The 19,906-nt window shown below is 52.2% G+C and overlaps 6 protein-coding genes across 6 annotated transcripts; 2 read left to right on the forward strand and 4 right to left on the reverse strand.

The window, feature by feature from the left end:
* Positions 1-1,896: 1,896 nt before the first annotated feature.
* BDZ99DRAFT_570138 (uncharacterized protein) lies at positions 1,897-4,324 on the forward strand (the record flags this gene model as incomplete). The annotated part of the gene is made up of 6 exons (XM_033727955.1): positions 1,897-2,007; positions 2,061-2,506; positions 2,577-3,132; positions 3,185-3,216; positions 3,272-3,697; positions 3,777-4,324. The coding sequence occupies 6 exons, from the start codon at positions 1,897-1,899 to the stop codon at positions 4,204-4,206; spliced, it is 2,001 nt and encodes a 666-aa protein (XP_033577791.1). The 3' UTR covers positions 4,207-4,324.
* Positions 4,325-5,155: 831 nt separating this feature from the next.
* Positions 5,156-6,370, reverse strand: BDZ99DRAFT_508291 (oxidoreductase). Its single transcript, XM_033724313.1, has 2 exons — positions 5,406-6,370; positions 5,156-5,354 (listed from the first exon to the last, which is right to left on the reverse strand). The coding sequence occupies exons 1-2, from the start codon at positions 6,225-6,227 to the stop codon at positions 5,295-5,297; spliced, it is 882 nt and encodes a 293-aa protein (XP_033577792.1). The 5' UTR covers positions 6,228-6,370; the 3' UTR covers positions 5,156-5,294.
* Positions 6,371-8,088: 1,718 nt separating this feature from the next.
* BDZ99DRAFT_508292 (uncharacterized protein) lies at positions 8,089-11,281 on the reverse strand (the record flags this gene model as incomplete). The annotated part of the gene is made up of 5 exons (XM_033724314.1): positions 8,089-9,856; positions 9,905-10,281; positions 10,341-10,504; positions 10,551-10,705; positions 11,225-11,281. 5 exons carry the CDS (start codon positions 11,279-11,281, stop codon positions 8,588-8,590), a joined length of 2,022 nt encoding a protein of 673 aa, XP_033577793.1. The 3' UTR covers positions 8,089-8,587.
* Positions 11,282-12,338: 1,057 nt separating this feature from the next.
* BDZ99DRAFT_462140 (phosphoserine aminotransferase) lies at positions 12,339-14,395 on the reverse strand. The gene is made up of 2 exons (XM_033719777.1): positions 12,953-14,395; positions 12,339-12,771 (listed from the first exon to the last, which is right to left on the reverse strand). Exons 1-2 carry the CDS (start codon positions 14,164-14,166, stop codon positions 12,699-12,701), a joined length of 1,287 nt encoding a protein of 428 aa, XP_033577794.1. The 5' UTR covers positions 14,167-14,395; the 3' UTR covers positions 12,339-12,698.
* Positions 14,396-14,559: 164 nt separating this feature from the next.
* Positions 14,560-17,301, forward strand: BDZ99DRAFT_441429 (homoaconitase mitochondrial precursor; the record flags this gene model as incomplete). Its single annotated transcript, XM_033717765.1, has 2 exons — positions 14,560-14,610; positions 14,673-17,301. 2 exons carry the CDS (start codon positions 14,560-14,562, stop codon positions 17,136-17,138), a joined length of 2,517 nt encoding a protein of 838 aa, XP_033577795.1. The 3' UTR covers positions 17,139-17,301.
* On the reverse strand, positions 17,246-19,622 carry BDZ99DRAFT_561312 (monooxygenase; the record flags this gene model as incomplete). The annotated part of the gene is made up of 4 exons (XM_033727320.1): positions 17,246-17,587; positions 17,755-18,426; positions 18,520-18,879; positions 19,200-19,622. The coding sequence occupies 4 exons, from the start codon at positions 19,620-19,622 to the stop codon at positions 17,510-17,512; spliced, it is 1,533 nt and encodes a 510-aa protein (XP_033577796.1). The 3' UTR covers positions 17,246-17,509.
* Positions 19,623-19,906: the final 284 nt, after the last annotated feature.

The raw sequence follows: 19,906 nt of genomic DNA on the forward strand, positions 1-19,906 counted from the left end.
ATTTCATGGTACGAGTGGAATAGATCACTAACCGTAATGGAGACCCGCCTAAAGTTGTTCTCAAAATCATTATCAACTATCCCTGGACCGGCCGCTCCTCCATACGTGACGCCCATGGTATATTTGTTATCTGTACGGTCCGCATTTTTCTTGCACGACGGCGTCCCCTTTTGTTTGATGTTGTTGATAGGATCAATCCACTCTTGCTCGGACTTGTCCCGGTCTGAATTTCGTGTGCCTTCTTTTTGTTTCGGATCGTCTTCTACGAGCTTGAAGCGATCGTCGTTGTCACAGTAAATACGTATTTCAGACGCTTTGCGCCCCGCTTCACCAGCAAGTGGCTCCTTCGTGAATTTGACGAGACCATCGCCGTATTGATCTTCGCCCGGAAACCCACCGATTATGTCTACGTACAAGATCAGCAAGCAAAGTGCCGCAGAGACATTCGGATACTGACCCTTGAATTGCCTGTATCTATCTGCATCCATTGGATCGGTGGTGTCTGGTGCGTATTTGAAAATGGTTTTGAAGGCAAGATACGCTGTAGGTTCTTCTTTAGGAGTGCGTGCGAGCCGATCTCTCACTAATTTTGCGGTGTCGAAGACCTCATCAAGAACATCTTGTACCTTGAATTTTGAGTCGCAGCTGGAATCTACCCAATATGTGAAATCGGCGGCAGCGAACGATACAAGAAGAGAGAGGTAAATCCCTAATTTGACAGAGATGTCGGAGAGTAGCATGTTGAGTTGCATAAAAGGAAGGACGGTGTAAGACACAAAACGAAAGACGATGATCAAATGGGAAAAGCAAAGTGCGCTTTAGACTTGAAGGGCGGCGCAGAAGCCTTTTGTATAGTCAAGTAAGTCTGCTCGACATGATTTTATGTTCTCCTTCTCGCCAATTAACCCCAAAGCCGTAGAATAAGCGGCCTTTGGTTACATCCATACTCAGCCCCCTTCTAATTTGGTTCTATTTCTTCTTAGGCACGTTCAATTTTCGTCTTTGCGACTTATCCACATGTATCGGTGGCTGCGCACGCTTTGGAGGAAATGGTGACAAGTAACTCTATTTTCGAGTAGCGGATTTGCAGGGCTTTTCCTCACCAAGCTGTCACCAACATCGTATTGATACTAGTGATTTTGCCCGAGATTAATTGCTCACATTTTCGGCGGTGTCTACCTCGGTATTACTGCAAGAAATAGAATATGGGTGGGAATTTGCTGATGAAGGATCATGGAGCTGCAAATATCGGACTCTGGAGCCCCTCCAATTTCGAAAGCCTATTCACGATCAACCAACTCATGACTACGAGGTTGAGGCTGTGAGAGCCACCAGGATATAGATGTGATTTTGAAGTTCGATTACTGTATTCTTGGCCATTTACTAAAGACGGTTAGGCGGAAGACAGGATTGCGGGTCAACCGCACCCCCCCCTACGTCGATCTCCCCCCCTAACTTTTAAAATAGGTCGATCTCGCCCCCAGTTGGCCCGCCTTCCAACAAACCAACCTCTAAATAGTCTCCTTCAAATGAAACGTTGACCCGAGCGACCAACTAGCTCCAACAAGTCGATCTTCGTGGCTCGATCCTGAATAGATCGATCCCGCCCCCAAGTACCCGTGTTTTCCAAGCACCAAGTTCTAAGCAACGTGGTAAAGATGACGGAATAGCCGGAGTAGCGAATGGCCCCCGCTCAAATCTCACGGGAGCATAGCCCCTGGTAGCTAAACTCAAGAGTCGTTCGCCAACCAGATTACATGGTCTCTAGAGTGAATGGTCAATATAAGTATTCTGAGTCTTACAGTCTTCTGGGTTCCCATCGGTCTCGCTCCTCGTTTTACTCTCTCGCTTCAGTCACTCTTTGCTCTTTGCTCTTTGCTCTTTGCTCCACTCACTATGAAGAACGTTCTTGTTCCACTACTGCTACACCTGAGTTTGAATTCTCTGGCCGCCGCCGATGTTCCTACATTCACTCAGAAAGACCCGAAATCCTATATTGGGACTACGGTAAATACCGACGCATACCACAGTATGTTACTCCTTTCACTAACGCACTATAGGGGGCTACTGTTAATCCAGGGCCTGGGGATATTGTGGTATCAGAGGGGGATGGCACGACCATCACATTTGGGACAGATATTTCGGCCAAGATTCATAACGTCCTGAAAAGCAGCTGCGCAAATCCTCAAGACGACAATTGCAAAAAGCAACTGCATGATACTATGGGCATTGGCCCAACCGCGGACGGGCTCCAAAAAAGATTTCTAGCAGGGTTAGCCATATTAGGCGGCCTCGCGCTCGCTTATATCATCCCCATCGTTATCGAATACGTATGGCTTGACAAGGACGAGAATCTCGAAAACATAATTCAAATAGACATCCCTCAAGACCAGGTTGACGAGGTCTCGAAGTGGCAACTTGACGAGTTCGTCCCGACGTTCGATTACAAGCCTATGACTGGTAATGGATTCCCAGTAGCTATCGATACTGCCCAGCCGAAGCCTCAGTAAGTTTATGTTTATGTTTCTGCACTCTTTACCTCAAAGGTACAGGCGAAGCTAATTACCGTTTCACAGGAACATCCCGGGTACCACAAAGGAGGCCAATGGCGACGTCACCGTCAACGTCCAAGGTCTTGATCAGGCGATCAAAGATAGCTGGACCAAAGTCATCTGCGAGCGCGACGGGAAGCGTTCACTCAACAAGCGTGTCACGATGCAGTGCATTGTCCAATATGCTCAAGCCATCATGCGAATCGCTCAGGTCGGAGGCCCAGCCGCTGATATTATGTTTGTATCGCCAAAGGACTTTCCGCAGCCGAAAAACCAGCTCTTGGTCGAGGCACTGAAAGAGGATGATGACTACGCCAACGACCTGGTCTTAGGTGGAGGACTTGCGGCCGGAGCACGTGGTAGCATTTCTGAGTTCGCTACTTGGATGGCTTTTGGATATTCGGTCGGCAATATTGCGTTTACCGATGGTAAGATGAAGTTCTCGGCCCAATTCTTGGACCAGCAATTGGAGATACCGACAGGGAATTGCCCTGATGCCTATTATACGCCATATTGCGATAATTGCGGCGGAAACGCTATCGCGGACGACTTAACGACATACAAGGGAAAATGCAAAGGAGTAAGTTAAATGATCGGACGTTCCTTCCCTGGATGCTGACCGCAGGCCATAGTTCAGCGATGATGAGAACAGTTACTTCAAAAAGTATATTACGCACCGTTGTTAGTTTTAAAAGGAACCCTTTTGCTAATTCCGCCAGCTGCCCCTGCTACCTAAGTATTACGGACCCCGATGGATATATCACCGACGAGGAGCTTCAGATCTCTCTCGACTTCCTGAAACACCTCCCCGAGGAGAGCGATGACCAGCAGCCCACGCAAATATGCTACAAGGCCGACACGGACCGTATGAAAGACCATCAGAATTGGAAATTCGTCGAGCAGGTCTCGCTCGACGCAAACATCGAAACTTTTTGCGGAAACGATTGGATCAGATCACCCCCCGCCACAGGCAATTGGACGAGCGAAATGAAGTATAACCAAGGGGATGGCGATTGGAACGCGGTAACCATTAGCGTCTACTCAAACGGAAACCTCTCGCCCCAAGACGTTCGGAGCCAATGCGAAACGGTTCTGAAAAAACTTAGCGCCGGCTGCGACCATGACGATACCCTGAACCAGTTCAAGTGAGTGTTCCCTGATAGTGATTGCCCCCAGATCCTTCGTCCACCCTGGAACCTCCCTATTCTAACACATCCGTCGCAGCCTGAAATGGGGTGGCACATATCAGGACGCAAACGCTTTCTGGACTATTTCGCCCGACAAACCGCGCGTCTACAACCAAACACCCCCAAACAACCAGTTCGACACCGTGCCCAATGCACACCTCTGCAACCAATACACGAAGTACTCAGACCACGGTAACACGGGACTCAACGGCAAAGTGATCGACGATCCGGCAAAGATGGCATTGCAAATGTGCATTCACTCGATGCAGTACTTGAAAGACAACATATTTGTCGGCTGCGGAGGGTATATGTCGATGGGGATCAAGACAGAGAACTATAACAGTAATGTTAAGGAATGTGCGGCGAACACGTGGCAGTGTTTGTCGTATTGGGTGGAGAATGGCCAAACTGCTGAGGGAAAATACTTCCCTGGTTTTGCGCAATGCAGCGGGAGTCTTGGGTTTTAGGGCCTGTTTTCTCTGGAATCGAGTTGACGTAGTTATCTGCATTCAGATGCTCTGAAGGATCTCACGTTTTACATGTATTTACTGGCCACAAGTGCATACAGAATGAACTGTGGAGGAGTAAAATCTGAAGACGCGGCGTCTAAGCCGCATGTGCCTGGTGTGGTGATTTCCAACCTTTTGACCGCAGGGCCGGAATCAGGTAGTCGCCAGAGCCGGCATGAACATGATCTGAAGCCTCTCCGTTCCGAACTGCCGCTAGTCGGTTACAAGTTCTCACCGAATCAACCGCACATACCAAATCTTATTAGACGCCGCGTACCCTCCGCGTACCCATAGCATATTTCCCTGAAACCCTAGAACTAACACCCACAAATGAAGCCACTGTCAAGAGTATAGCGAGCAGCCACTGAGGTGTTTCCGTACAGGCGGAGCGCACTTATGTTGCTTAAAGCAACGAATCGAACCGCATGAGACGGATTTTGGTAGACGTGGAGGGTACGTGGCGTGGACGTGGGGTAGTTGTTTTTCGAGACGTCACTAGCTAGCAAGTAGACTCGAAATTAGGCGGATGGAAAAAAGATAGCGACAAGGTGCAGAGGTGCTTTGCTGGAAAGCTAGTTCGAAGAAGTAACATAATTGGCCGCGTGAGACGAATTTTGGTAGGCGTGGAGGGCACGCGGCGTGCGTGTAAAGTGGTTGTTTTTTGAGACCTCATTGGCTGGCAAGGAGACTGGATATCAGGTTAACGGAAAAAGGATTGTGAAAAGTGGCTGAGGGACTTCGTCAAGGACGCTGGTTAGTTAAAGTTACATAATTGACCGCGTGAGATCGGGCTTGGTAGACGCGGAGGGCACGCGGCGTAGGCGCTTTTCGAGTTCTGATGGATGGGCCAAGGCGCTCGAAATCAGGCCGTCGGTTTTGGGTTAGTGAAACGGGGCGGAGGTGCTTTGCTCGAAAGTTGGTTGCTAAAAGTTACAGAATTGACCACATGAGAGGAGAACTTGGTAGACGCGGCGTGTACGTTCCACATGTTGTAGTTGCTTCATGTTCACTACGACATCTTGAGATATGTATCTTTCGAGACCGCATCACACATCTTTCAGCTTCTTCATACTTCCCAACCCCGATCGATCTCTCAAAATATAGTCCTGTCACACCTGTTAGCAACATCTCTTCCAGTGTTCCTCAAGTCTACTCACCGAAACCCACTCCGGAAACCACCCCAAAGTCCAAATCAATGTACTTAGCGCCCCCGCCCATATCTTTCCGGTCTTTCCATTCACAAGCTGCTTCACCACCGTCTCCGCAAACACATCCGGCGGCGTCCCACTCTCCTTATTCGCTACCCCCGTCACACTCCCCTGTATATTCTTCAACACAGGCTGATAGTACGAGTCCTCGGGTAATTTCAGTGGTGGCACACTATTGCTATACCATTGACTTTGAATCATGCCCGCCATAACGCTTACCACACCCACTCCCAGTGGCTCGAGTTCAAGTCGTAGCGTGTCGCCCCATTGCTGGATAGCGGCTTTGGATGCGTTGTAGATGGTTTCGTAGGGGTTCCAGGTTTTGGCGGCTATGCTAGCGATGTTCACGAGCGTGCCTTGGCCTTCAATTAGGAGCGGCATGAACGCCTTTGTCACCATCAACACGCCCCAGAAATTCGTCTCGAATAGTCGCCTCGCTTCACTCATTTCGTAATCCAGCCATGGCATCACAGTCCCGACGCCAGAATTGTTGACGAGGAAGCCAAGACCGGCGTGCTTTTCGGCGACCAGCGCTTCGCGCGCGGCGACTACCGCGGCAGCGATGCTGGCGTCAGATGTGACATCAAGCTTGATGGTGGTGACTGAGGGGAGAGAAGTAAGGGCGGGGTCGATTTTGGAGACATCGCGAGCTGTAGCAAGAACGAGGTAGCCACGCTTTTGGAAGGAGAAGGCGAGGGCTGAGCCAATGCCGCCGGCAGAGCAGCCGGTTATGAGTACGTTCTTTGGACGGGAGGAATTGGGAGAGCCCATAGCTGCGGGAGATGGAAGCGTTCGACGTAGAGGAAAGCGGAGGGTTGAAGATAGATGGAAGGGGACGAGTGAAGAATGTCGGTTGGGAATAGTTCTAGAGAAGAAGCGAGGTCGGGATTGCAAAGTTTAGAGGATGAAGGAAGTTTATTGCGAATTTATAGCTCTAGTCTGACAGCATTCCGGCCTTATATAGCCACTGGTTACCTGTTTCCCTGCCCCACTCGATTCTACAGTTCTCACTCGGGCCGACTTACCTAGTTCAGAACGCAGCTGACATCAGCATATCCTGGCGACCGGCCTGAACATCTGGCCGGAAGAGTGTGATGGCATTTTGAAGGCCGGGTGGCTGATTGTGCGAATTTTCTTAATCTGCTCGGCGCCAGTGATGGTTTCTATGCAGTGAATGTAGAATAAAGAGCTGGGAGAATTTTAGGGGACAGAATTAGCCGGTCGCACTAACCGGAAGGAGATAAAGTCGCGGGATGTGATACTCAGTTATCTTCTTCGAGGATGCAATAAAAGTGTAGACGGCTGTGGGCTCTGAGTTCCTCATGGAGTATTTGGGGCGATGTAGACTGCACACTGTCGACGAATGCAGGCTCATGGTGTGGGTGTGGATCAGAATATCTTATCCTGGCTCGACATGAGTGCTACAAGTGGTATTCTAGCTCAACAACACGTTCACTAGCGATCGATGTGTTGGATTATGACAATCACCCACAGCAATCAATACTAGTAGCAAACAGGGCGCCATCATGTACATAATGTCGCGTTCTATCAATGTTCAGATGCCTCGGCCTGCAAACTAACACAATAGTGTCGTTGGATCAAAAGAACCCTTCCAAAACTCACATGACCACTGAGAGGCTTTTGGTGTGAGACTTCAATCCCATGCAACGGTGATGGTCCCTATCGCGCCTTTTTGCTTTACTTCATAATTCAGTTCTCAAGGCTCTCCCCACCACACTCCCGAGTCTTCAGTAACTAGCATCTCAACATACCCCTTCAGATCATCACGAAGAAGAAAGTGCGCGTCATCACCACTTCCTTTCCCCCACTGCTTCGTCCAGATCTCCATCGCGCTGAGGTCGTAGTCGTTTTCTCCCACCACTCCTCCATACCGCTCTTTTCCTCCTCCGGTTGTATTTCAGACCGTAGCGTCTGACCATTGCTGAAACCGGACATTATGTACATGATTCACCCCATAATTGCTACCATCGCCCCTGATTGCTACTAGCATTGCTTGCTGTAGGTGATTGTTCTAATCCAACACCTCCGGGTGTTCAACCACCACTCCATCATTCACCTCGCCTGCACCCGTTATTCGCCCACTCCTCACTCCATACCAGGCTTTTGTGAAGATGTTGATCCCTCACAACGACAACATCGGGAGCACCCACTCCATGAACGGTGATCGTCAGGCCATTTGCTCCACCGCTCCCACCACTTCCACCATTCCATAGCTCTTCAATCATCCGCCACCAAAGCACTCCTACACTCCTCCCTCGGGTCTTCTTCTTCATTAGTGTTCGTCAACCCTCTCTCAACCCCGCACCACCCCCACCACTCCATGTTAGCTCTGTTCGCACGCTGTTTTGATCTTCCACCACCACCAACCAAGGAACCATCAATACCACTTGGTGGGTTCAACTCCGACCAGTCGATCGCAAACTCTGCCTTGAGCTTTTGAACCAGTGCCCCATTTCCCCTTCCGCGCCCATGAAAACGGGAGAGGAGAGAGCGGGCGACGTTATATACCCCTCGCAAAAGAATTCAAGGGCGGTATTAGTCACCCGCACGTGAATCGCACGTGAAAACCGCACAACTTACATTACCTCTGAGCGGAGGTCACGCACCGACACCACGTGTTTAGATACAAGACGAGACTTATCGGTCGATGAAATGCTCTGGACGTTATAGTTCTACATACATTGACATCGACATGACATCCCCGGTTACCGAATCCTGATTATACAAGTTCGTGCTTGAAATGAGGTGTGGCACGCTGGATGACTCCCTCTTCTTTGCTAGTCTTGAAGCGCACAAGTGATGGATAGAACGAAGGAAGGGATTGAATCAGGGGGAAAGAAATGAGGGTCTGCGGCGGGGAGTTCGTGATGTCATGTTTTTCGCCGTGATGGTGGTGAGGTAGTAGGGAAGATAAGAGGAGGGCAGGGGAGGAGGAGTGCGAGAAGGATTGTGGCGGTGAGTATACAGGAAGTGAACGGAGCACGAACAAAACAAAAGAAATACCAACAGAACGCCCAAAACCAACGCCTCATACAAGACCTCCAAACACCGTAGAAGAAAAGCACTTCGTGATAATGATACAATCCTCTCCCTTTCACCTTCCCACTCCACTATATCCAACTCCCGTCCCTCGGCGGACTGCGCGCCATTGTCCCCTCCCCCGGCCCAACTCCCTTGCCCGTCGGACTTCGCACTGGGCTTCTTATACCCTTCTCTCTCGGCGACCCAACGACACTCGCCGGACTAACCGGATTCATCCTCAATCCACTCAACCCTGGCTGTAGTGGCGGCGGCACCGCACTCCCCCTCGGGGTAGGTGGGAGTACCTTATTCCGCGCTGCTTGTAGATAACTACCGCTATTCTGCGGCGTGATCATCGAGAACGCAGAGGGGCTCACCACAACGGGAGCGAGCGCTTGGAGCGGCTCGTTAGTCTGCCTTGGGAGATCTGTGTCCGAATTTGAGTCTGAGTTGTCATTGGAAGAGAGGTCAGAGGGTGCTTGAATGGGTAACCCGAGGGATTCGGAACCGCTGGAGTCGTTCGACTCGTTGCGGCGCAGGTTGCCCGGTTTTTGTGATTGAGGCATGCGTGTCGCGGCGATGCAGTCAGCTGCAGCAATCGCGGCGGGGGCGACAGAGAAGCGGAGGCCGATTTGAACGGTGGCGCTGCTGTCGTTACTGTCGTCGCGTCGGTGGCGTTGGGAAGAGAAGAGAGGAGACGGAGGGTTCAACCACTGGAGGGAGGCTTCGTGGACGTCGGTGACGGAGGGGGCGGTGCTCATAGAGGTCTGGCGTTTGTCGGCTGCAGAGAAGGCAGGCTGCTTTGCGGTGGAGGAAGGGGTGTAGATCGTGGCTGGGAGACGGGGTATCTCTTCTGCGCGGGTGGGGAAGAGGGAGTAGCTTGATTTTGCGCGCTTGTGGCTAAAGTTGGCCGTGAAGCGGTTGCCTTCTACTGAGAGGGGTGCTGGTGGGAGTGGCCATTTTGATGGATCGACTCCACGGGGGGTTGGGGTCATTGGGCTTTTGATTGACTGCGGTCCCTTTTCGAGTCGGTTGTAGTAATTCATCTCTTCTGGTTCACCGTCCATGCGTTGTTTTTCGTGAACAAGGCGATCCTGGCTAGCTGGTCGGTGCATCATTGGACCACTGATGTTCATCTCGAGGTCGCTTGGTCCGAAGAAACGCAGCTTAGGACGTTTTTGCCGTGGAACGCCAACCGGCTTGATGACCATTCGGCTCGCATTTACGCGAAGGAATAAGTGGATGAAGGAGATGAAGATACCAGAAGCGAACAAAGGGATCTCGGCAATCCTGCTAGTAGCGAGAGACTCGTCTAGGTCATGACGGCGGACCTGAATGTGGAACGGAAGAAAGAGTGCCTGCTGACTTTAGATATGAACACAACACGAAACAACACGGAAACTCACGTATAAGATCGTGGTTGCACAAAGGTAATAGCATATCCGAGAAGCTACAATCCGCTCGTTTGGATCCACATTGATGCTTCTCATGAGTTGCATGCTGATCACCGCAGCGAGTATAAGGAAAGTGACGACAAATACTATAATTATAACCAGGGTAATGAATTCGTAGCGAATGGGGAACCAAATCAAACTACCAATGCAGTGATTCGGGCTCACCCAGATGATCGTCGGAAGGAGTGTGAGTATTAGCAGGAACAAGACGACTCCTAGGCAGATTCTTGTTGTCCATCTGCTACGCGGAGCAAATCGATCAGCTTTTAGGCCTCGGATGGCCACCTCTGCTCCGAAAACTATATGCAGATATCCTAGAAGGAAGAGGGCTGCGGAAATAGGTCAGCAATGCAACACTGCTGAAGAGGTATCTTGGGGTCTGCTCTACCAGGATATGTAGCCATTGCAATGCCCCTACATCCTTTGATTACAAGACTATCGAGGGCAGTGCTCTGCACCGTTATGAAAACAATTTCCTGTATTGCGATTCCGGAGGCGAGCACGAGTGGAAAGACTTCGGCGGGGTGTACGTTCAATAGGAAACCGAGCTTTCTAAATAATGTCAGCTCAGTTGATAGAGAACCTGTCGGGTACAAACTTTGGTCGTAAAGGAACCTGATAGGCTGCTACTCGGCGAGCATCGTTCAATATTCGTGCGATCATCAACAATACCAAAGCTAGACTGAACGCTCCCAGCGTGACGTGCATTGTCCTCAAGGTCTGTACTTGAGCGAGCTGGAGGCTCTTGATCACCTGCTTGGTGTGGTTCGTCGCTGGCCACGTAGTGCCCGAGTGTGCAAGCGTCGAGTTAACGGTTCCGTTCGAAGCATCGGAGCTCTGGCCTCGCTCGACGAGGAGGCCGACGACGACGGCATCCCATTTTTCCATATTGTAGCCGCGCTTTAGGAATGTACAAGAAAGAAGGGATTCTCGCTGAGGACCAGCAGCGGCTAAAAGAGTGAAGAAATTAGGAAACCATGGAGATAGAAGATTGATGATGAACGTGAGAAAAACACCCGTTCAATCGTCAGACAAAGGCCAGCTTGGTTGAATCTGCCAGCAATGAGTAGAACGAAAAGAGCGTCAGAGCATGAAGGCTGTCGGCCAGCAACGCCATATGAGACGGGAAAAGGTATATGAGGAGCGCCTGACTTGAAGGAGGGTAGCAGAGAGTTTCGTGACAGCGGTCCTGCGGCGTCCGTCACTCCAGTAGCTGCGCGCGAAGCATTAGCACAGTCCATCCTAGGTGATGTCAGTTCCGAAGTGGCAGACGCTAGGTCGAGAAAGGGTTTCAAGCTCATGCAGGTCCTGGCCATGGTGGAGAGCCATGCTGTGCGGGCGAAGGAGACCCGTCCGAAGGCCGCAGCATGCTGCAAGCCACCCGCCATATGGTAATTGGGCCGTGCTATTTCCATGCTGCGAGGCTGTTACCCGCGCGCGACGATACGGTGGCACTGATAGTATGAAAATGAGGTTATCGGTCGCGGTCGGAGTCAGTGTATGAATCCGCCCCTGCTACTTCTGCTTCTAACATGCTCCTCTCGGGATCCGTAGAACAGTCAGTGCTCGTCGTACAGCTCTCAGGAAGCCTGTTTGAACAGCGGCTGGTGCAGAGATCGCGACTACTGGAGGGAGGGGTGGTGGGGGAGCGCCTTCAGACGTCTTGCGGTTTGGGTGTGCGGCAGACAGAAGGGTGAAACGCGTGGGACGGCAGACATGGGACGAAGCGAGAACTCGGAACGGCAAAGACTCAGACGGTAGCAAACGCTTGTTCAGTATGCATAATAGAGCGCGGAAATACGAGAAGGAAGTAGAAGCAACGCCGCGCGTGCTGGATAGGCATTGGGTGAATTGGCACTGGGGATGCTGGAGAAACTCCCACTGGCCGTCTGAGCGAAGACGCCCAGGCCCACATATCAAGCTCGTCCCGGGTGCGATCATAGCGGCGGCAACAATAGCGCCGGATCTAGAGCGTGAAGCCTAGCGTAAATCTTGGACCCGCGAGGATGACGATGTGGAGGGTGATAGCGGACGTTGCAAAGAGTGAATGTCCGTCAGGAGACTCGCATTCTCCTGCACGCCAGTGGCTGGAAGATGCCGCGCTGTCACCGCGTCACGGCTGCAAGGCCACCTGTCATGCTCATGCTGGACACTCGATAGGGTTTTCTCGGAGCGCTGCCCGCGGTGGTGGGATGCGTGGCGGGGTGTGTGAGGGTTGAGGAGGTGGAGTTTCAGAGAAATGGGGGGTGTCAATCGCTCGCGTGGAGAGGCCCCTGCGTTTCGGAAGCATCAGCCACATGGGCAAGCTTCGCCAACCACGGCGGGTAGCTCCATTGCATCTTGCTCCGCGAAAGAAGGCCGGTAGGGCTGGCCACTAGACTACTATATCGGAAGCTATCCGAGCAGATGCATTGGACGGCCCTGACTCGATTCATTCTGGAATACCACTCGAGTCGGTTGCCACCATCCCGCACTCCACATCGGATGGGTGTTCGCACATCACAGCTTGAGAAAACAACCGGTTGATGCAGTAGATTCCCCTTTATTGAACCGGCCTGGCAATCGCCATCACGGACATGTTCTCAGTAGCGAAAACGGAACAAAACCCTGGGTATCATGTTGAATGTGGACATTATGCCAGTTCACCCATCGCTTGATGCTCGAGCGAGTTGAACATTTTTGAAGCCGCCGACGCCTACTTACTGCCCAAGACCCCTATCATGCCGTCATGTGCTCCCTGCTGCACTTATACTGCCTTCGCATAGCCCTCGAGGTAGGCCACAAGTTTCTTTGCGCCGTCCAACGACACGGCATTATCTGTGAGTTGATAGCGGGTTAGCGCAACTGCTGTTGCTGACGACGCCTTTCACGTGTTCTTGGGACCGAGACTGTTGCAGCAAATGTCATAGATCCGGCGAACTGGTGTTCCATAGTCGAGGGACTGCCAGAAATATCGCAGGGCACTAAATGCTTGTAATAATGAGACTGAGCGACTTACAGTTACTAGCACGAATTCCGCCCACACTCCGGTGCCCTTTGAGACCCAGCAGCCCTACTTTCTCAGCTCCAGTCAAGAAGGCTTTCTCCTTCTCCGCGTCACCCCCGCCGACTCTGAAGCAGATGTTCATCCGGCTGCGAGCTGACTTGTGCGGTACCACGCGGTACACCTCCGGATATTTGTCAAGAACCCCATATATCATTGCGGCCTTGTCATTCGAGACTTCTTCCTGGCCGCTGATCTTCTTGACCCCGTACGTTGATTCGAGCCCAGACATGACCTGACCAGCAATCCAGACGTCGAAGATCGGCAGCGTGTTATACAGGCTGTTGTTCTTCGCAATGGTGGGCCAATCCAAGACAATCGGGCCCACAGGCAGTCCCAACGCCCTCAGCAGCTCGGGATCAGCCGCGGCAGAAGCCGGTGGGAGCAGCGACTTCCGCAGTATGACAATCGTTATGCCAGTGTTGCCAATGTTCTTCTGGGCACCGCCGAAGATGACGGCATACTTGCTCACGTCGACCTTGCGGCTAATGAAGTTGGACGACATGTCTGCGACAACCAGTGGCGCGTCTTCGCCTTCCAGGCTCTTCGGGAATGCGGGGAACTCCACACCGTCGACGGTCTCGTTGTCGCAGAAGTAGGCGAAGGCAGCTTTCTTGGAGGGGGTCCACTCCGACTCGGGCGGGATGACGCCGAATTTGCCGTCGTTCGCTTTCCTCGAATCCACAGCTACGTTGACATGTTCGGCCCCTACCAGCCTCGCTGCCTCTTGTGATGCTTTCAATGACCACGATCCCGTTACAAGATAGTCCAGCTTCAGCTCCTCTGCGACCTCTTTCTGTAGCCGCTTGAAGACCGCATCACCCCAAGATTTCACGCTTCCCGAGCTGCCTAGCTCCTGCTCTGCTGCTTTTACCCGCCGCTTTTCAACCCAGATTGACACTAGATTGTACACAACGGCGCTGAACTCGCCACTTCCGCCGCTTTGGAGGAACAGGATCTCGTAGTCATCGGGGATATCGAGGAGCTTTGCGAGGGAGGTTTTTGTGTTGGCTAGGATCTCGTTGGCGTCGGCAGAGCGGTGGGAGATTTCGCAGATGCCAATGCCTTTGTCTTTGTAGTTGAGGAGGACTTTGGCGGCTTCTTCGAGTACGTTGGTGGGCAGGGGAGCCGGGCCAGCGCCGAAGTAGTGGACGTCTGAGCGGGCTACCATGGCGTCAATTGAGGTATTCTAGTGTCCGAGGGGTACAGATAGTGCTGGAGTTAGACAGAGGTGTTGGTGGTGGTTATGAGGGTTTATGTAGATTTTGCGTGACGGGATGGAATGACTCCGTCACGAAAGCCGACTTCGGGGATGCAAACATAAGACATCGAGCTAGTAAATGCGCGTGACAAACAATTACTTTATACTCGACAGTCATAGTGTGTGCACTCCACATTCAGATCGCGGGGCAATATACGAAGAAGTCGCGGGCCAATTGCAGTGGAGCAATATACGTGACGAGATTGACGCCGATTCGGAGGAGAATTGGGGCTTGGCGGAGACCCCCGGCGAAGAATTTCACGACTCAACGCCACGAGCCCGTCACCATATGCCACTGTCCGGATGGCGATGACAACACGAGCGGGGAGGCTGCTGAGCCGTCGCACAGCTCTGGTATGCTTTATACATGCTTCAACAACCCCAATTGCACCCTCGGAGCCGGCTAACATTCACAGCTTCGGCCAAGCATACCGCTACGACCGGCCGCCTCGCACCTCCGTCCATGGACTGCGATCCGGCAGCTTTCAAAAACTACATATGGATTAGATAGCCCTGACGTCTTCCCTTCCATGAAAGAAGGCCCTGGCGCCGACTTCCTCTCGACCTTCCGAACCACGACCACCATCCCTCAAACGCTCACCGAGAAGATCGTCCAGAAATATGCTGTCGATATCGCGCCTGGGAAAATTCTCAAGTCTGGGGACTATGTCTCCCTCAAGCCACATCGATGCATGACGCATGACAATACTTGGCCAGTGGCACTGAAATTCATGTCTATTGGAGCTTCCAAGATCGACAACCCGGACCAGATTGTCATGACTCTAGACCACGATGTGCAGAACAAGAGCGAGAAAAACCTCACCAAATACCGGCAGATTGAGGAGTTCGCCAGGAAGCAGGGCGTCCGATTCTACCCTGCTGGCAGAGGCATTGGCCATCAGATAATGGTAGAGGAGGGCTATGCTTGGCCAGGGACTCTCGCCGTGGCCTCGGACAGCCATACGAATATGTACGGAGGCATTGGATGCCTGGGAACGCCCGTGGTGCGGACCGACGCAGCGAGTATCTGGGCAACAGGCAGGACCTGGTGGCAGATCCCACCTGTGGCCAAGGTGAACTTCACAGGAACTCTACCCGAAGGTGTCACAGGGAAGGATGTCATCGTAGCACTATGCGGCCTTTTCAACAATGATCAAGTCCTGAACCATGCCATCGAGTTTACCGGAAGCCAAGAAACGCTCCGCAGTCTTCCTGTTGACCACCGGCTAGCTATCGCGAATATGACCACCGAGTGGGGTGCTCTTACTGGCCTATTCCCAATCGATGCCGTGCTTCACGGATGGCTGCGGGCAAAGGCCACAGAAGCCGCCATGTATGAATCCGAGTCACAGCTTATCGACACCAGTGCGAGCAAGCAATTCCAGCATTCAGAAATCGATAAGCTTTTCAAAGCCACCGGGATTGCAGGACAGCAAACTGGACCCATATTCACCCCGGCCCTCAGCGCGGACAAAGGTGCAACTTACGCCAAGGAGCTCTTCCTCGATCTGTCGAGTCTTTCGCCCTACGTTGCCGGTCCTAACTCTGTCAAGGTCGCCACGCCTCTGAAGGACCTTCAAGCCCAGGATATCACTGTTAACAAAGCTTATCTTGTTTCTTGCACCAACTCTCGTGCTTCAGATATTGCCTCAGCCGCCAAAGTGTTCAAAGATGCTGCTGCGGCGAATAATGGCAAGATTCCAAAAGTCCCTTCCCATGTAAACTTCTATATTGCTGCTGCGTCTCTCCAGGAACAACGCGCAGCTGAGGAGCAGGGCGACTGGCAAATTCTTCTTGAAGCGGGAGCGCAACCTCTACCATCTGGATGCGGACCTTGCATTGGCCTTGGCGATGGCCTTCTTGAGCCAGGCGAAGTCGGCATCAGTGCTAGCAACCGGAATTTCAAAGGTCGGATGGGCTCCACGGATGCCAAGGCATATCTCGCCAGCCCTGAAGTTGTAGCTGCTAGCGCACTTTCCGGGAAGATTTCAGGACCCGGATGGTACGAAGCTCCCGCTGACTGGGCTGGCGTGCAGCTCGGAGAAGGCGACGGTGTAAAAGAAGAAGACCGCATGTTGACCATTGAGGACATGCTCGAGAAAGTCATCAGACAAGCCGACGAAATGATCCAGTCGGCCGAGCCAGCTGAAGCTTCCTCTGCGTCTACCCTACCGACGGCCCCTGAGTCAGAAAGCCTTACGACCATCCTCCCCGGATTTCCCGAAAAGATTGGCGGCGAGATCGTCTTTGTGGATGCCGATAACATCAACACCGATGCCATCTACCCGGGCAAATACACATACCAGGACGACGTTCCGCGCGACATCATGGCCGAAGTGTGCATGGAGAACTATGACACCACATTCCGCTCAACCGCTAAGGCTGGCGATATCCTAGTCGCTGGCTTCAACTTCGGTTGCGGAAGCAGCAGAGAGCAGGCCGCTACCGCTATCCTCGCTAAGGGCATCCCTCTTGTAGTTGCTGGTAGCTTCGGCAACATCTTCAGCCGCAACAGCATCAACAACGCGCTTATGGGCGTTGAGGTGCCGAAGCTTACGAACCGTCTCCGTGAGGTATTCTCGGAGAAGGAGGTCTCGACAAACCAGCAGGATATAACCGAGCCAGAGAAGAACAGCGATTCGCTAGACTCGTCGAAGCCGGGCCCAGTCGCTCAGCCTGCACAGGCGAAGCAGTTGACCCGCCGCACGGGCTGGACGCTCGAGTGGGATGTCAAGAGGAGTAGGGTCAATGTGCAAGAAGGCCCTGGAGGTGAGACGTGGAGTGTCAAGGTTGGTGAGCTACCGCCGAATGTGCAAGAGATTATTGCGCTAGGTGGGTTGGAGAACTGGGTCAAGAATAAGATTGGGATGAGCCAGGCTTAGAGGAGATTGGTGGAGTTCAAAACAAAAAGGCGGGATCATTTGCAATCAAGACGAGAATGCATGTAGTTAGTTGTTGTGCTTGTATATAGTATACCCATGTTTCATTTCAGCATCCCATTTCTCCCATTAGTCACTAGTACTAACCCAAGCTTATCGATTTTCTACCAGTAACTATCTACACCCCAGGTCTCAGCGACTATTCTGAACATCGCCATGCCCCTGGGGATCAGCATCGTTTTCTTCAAGCTCCGGATTTCTATGGGTAGAACCTCTATCTTCAACCCCAATTCTATGTCCTTGGTTTCGCTCAGTTTCTTGGACTTCAGCTCCACGTCGAGGTCTTTGTTATTAGAAAACACTTTCCAGTCTTTCTAGAAATCCGGACGGCGGATTAGGCGATAGTAGGTAGACATGCGGTACGGGTAGTAGTAAATGGCGCCGGAGGGCAACTGCGGGCATTAGCAGGAACATCGAATCTGAGATGTTGTAAAGCGAGGGACTAGATCCAAAATTTCAGAGCTTCTCTGGGATGCTTCCATGCAGATGGATTTGGAAGGAGGCGTAATGGGTATGACTGAGGAATGAGGACCATAGCAAAATCCCCCACTGCTCTCACCTTATAGTAACTCTGACACGTCTCTCCAGCCGCTGGATGCTTCCGCTGCCCCTCCCTCAAGCTCTCCGTCCACGCCTTCGCGACCTCCTCTCGCGGCATTACCGCGACTCTGTCGCCACGTCTAGTCCGCCCTTTCAGCCACGCAGCTACTTGGACAAAATACTCCGCCTGCTTCTCCAGCAGCTCTATCATCGACCGCTCAAAATTAATGCTATTCGGCCCCAAAAAGTTCAAGAAATTCGGAAACCCTGCCGCCCCCACGCCGTAGAGCGAATACCCCTCAGGCTGGTACGACTCCGCGAGCAATCGCGAACCGACGCCGTAGCAGGGGAACGCAGAGCCAGGGAGGTTAGGCGTGTAGCCGGTGCCCCAGATCAGCACGTCGATTTCGCGCTCCTCTTCCTCCCCGTCTTCTTTTCTTCGGGACACGATGCCATGGGAACCCAGGCGGACTACCGGGTCGGTGACAAGCGTGACGTTCGGTTCGTTGAACACGGGGTAGTAGTCGTCGAGAATGAGGGGGCGCTTGCACCCAAACGGGTCGTGCGGGCGCAGTTTCTCGCGCGTAACCGGGTCGTGGACTTGGTTGTCTAGATGGGTGTTCGCGATGCTGATGGCGGCTTTGTGGAGGCGGGATGTGGGGTCGAAGATGCGGCGGCTGACGATGCCGCCCTGTATGGCTTGTGCGTTAGCACGATGACCCTAAATCCCCCGAGAAACGGAGCCACAACGAGGAATGCAGGTGGGAATGAGAGCAGCACGTACGATAAACCCCAACCACCCCCTCCACCCTCTTAACACCCCCGGTACCCGAGCGAATACCCACTTCCTCCACTCGCTCATTTTGAAATCGTTGCGTGGGACGCAAAAGGAAGGTGAGCGCTGGTAGATTACTAGTGATTTCACGAGGGGATAGATTTTGGGTATGAGTTGGGCCGCGGAGGGGCCCGTGCCGATGATGGCGACGCGGGCGTTGGTAAGGGTGGCGGTGGCGTGGGAGGGCCAGGAGGAGGTGTGCCATTGGTGGAAGAGTGGGTGTGAGGGAGAATCGGAGGTAGGGGATAGCGTGGAAAAGGGGAGAGAAAGGCGTTTGGGGGTTTGGAATTGGCCGGCTGTGGAGATGAGCTGGGGGTGTTAGTGTGAGAAACTGGAATGATATGAAGAGCAAAAGATGAATGAATGAAAGAATGAATCAGAGGGAAGGGTTTGAGATGGCCGGAGAAACAGGGAGACAGGGGAAGAGAAAAGAGAACGACCCAGACGAGAAAAAATGATAGAGAAGAGAAATTAGAAGACATGAAAAAAGAAACAGAAGAGAAAAAAGGAGACATTAAAAAAGATAAGAGACATGGAAATAGAAGAGACATGAAAACAGATGAATAGAAGAGATGAATAGAAAAAGACAAGAAAATATAAAAAGAGAAAAATAGCAAAGCGAGACATACTAGATTACACGTCCGCCGCTTCTTCGTCCCAGTAGCAACATCTCGAGTATCTACAACCCACAGAAGCTCATCCTCATCCCAACGCGCCTCTTCGATCTCGACTCCGAATCGCGTCGATCGCTCTAGTTGGTACCGCCGCGCTACGCCTTCAAGGTATGCTTGGATCTCATTACGGGAGCCAAAGTAGCGCTCCCAAAAAGGACTCGGCGCCCAAGAGATACTGTAAATCTGACTATGGATGTCGCACGCTGCTCCTGGGTACGTGTTCGACCACCACACACCGCCGTAATTCGTGTTTCGGTCGATGAGGAGAAAGTCTGAGTAAGAGAGGGTGCGCGTGCGGAGGAAGGTGCAGGCGGCGATAATACCAGCGAAGCCGGTGCCGGTTATGATGCAAAACCTATGCTCGGGAGGTGAGGACATCTTCGGATTGGGTGGAGGGTGGTTGGGAGATGGGGAGCTAGAGAGTGGAGACAAGCAGGTATGTCAAAATGGCATGCAAGCACTAATGTACCAATAAATGGGAAGAGAAAAGAGAATGGACAGCGGTTTGAGCGCTGATGAGGCTTTTGCGAGAAGATATCTAGAAGTAGTAGGCAAGTACCGAGATGCTCCGAATTGGGACAACGCCCGCCAAGATTCATGGCTAACTAAGTTAATCGCTTTCATCATAGGCTTGGAAGATGATTGGTCTTGATTGATGTAGT

The sequence above is a fragment of the Mytilinidion resinicola genome (genome assembly GCF_010093595.1).
Source record: "Mytilinidion resinicola strain CBS 304.34 unplaced genomic scaffold BDZ99scaffold_8, whole genome shotgun sequence".
NCBI lineage: Eukaryota > Fungi > Ascomycota > Dothideomycetes > Mytilinidiales > Mytilinidiaceae > Mytilinidion > Mytilinidion resinicola.

Coding starts and splice junctions, on each gene's coding strand:
- BDZ99DRAFT_508291 (XM_033724313.1), bottom strand. CDS start 6,227: ATGGGCTCTCCCAATTCCTCCCGTCCAAAGAACGTACTCATAACCGGC. Junction 5,355..5,405: donor GGTTTCCGGAGTGGGTTTCG/GTGAGTAGACTT, acceptor CAGGTGTGACAG/GACTATATTTTGAGAGATCG.
- BDZ99DRAFT_462140 (XM_033719777.1), bottom strand. CDS start 14,166: ATGGTAGCCCGCTCAGACGTCCACTACTTCGGCGCTGGCCCGGCTCCC. Junction 12,772..12,952: donor GGCGGAATTCGTGCTAGTAA/CTGTAAGTCGCT, acceptor CTATCAACTCAC/AGATAATGCCGTGTCGTTGG.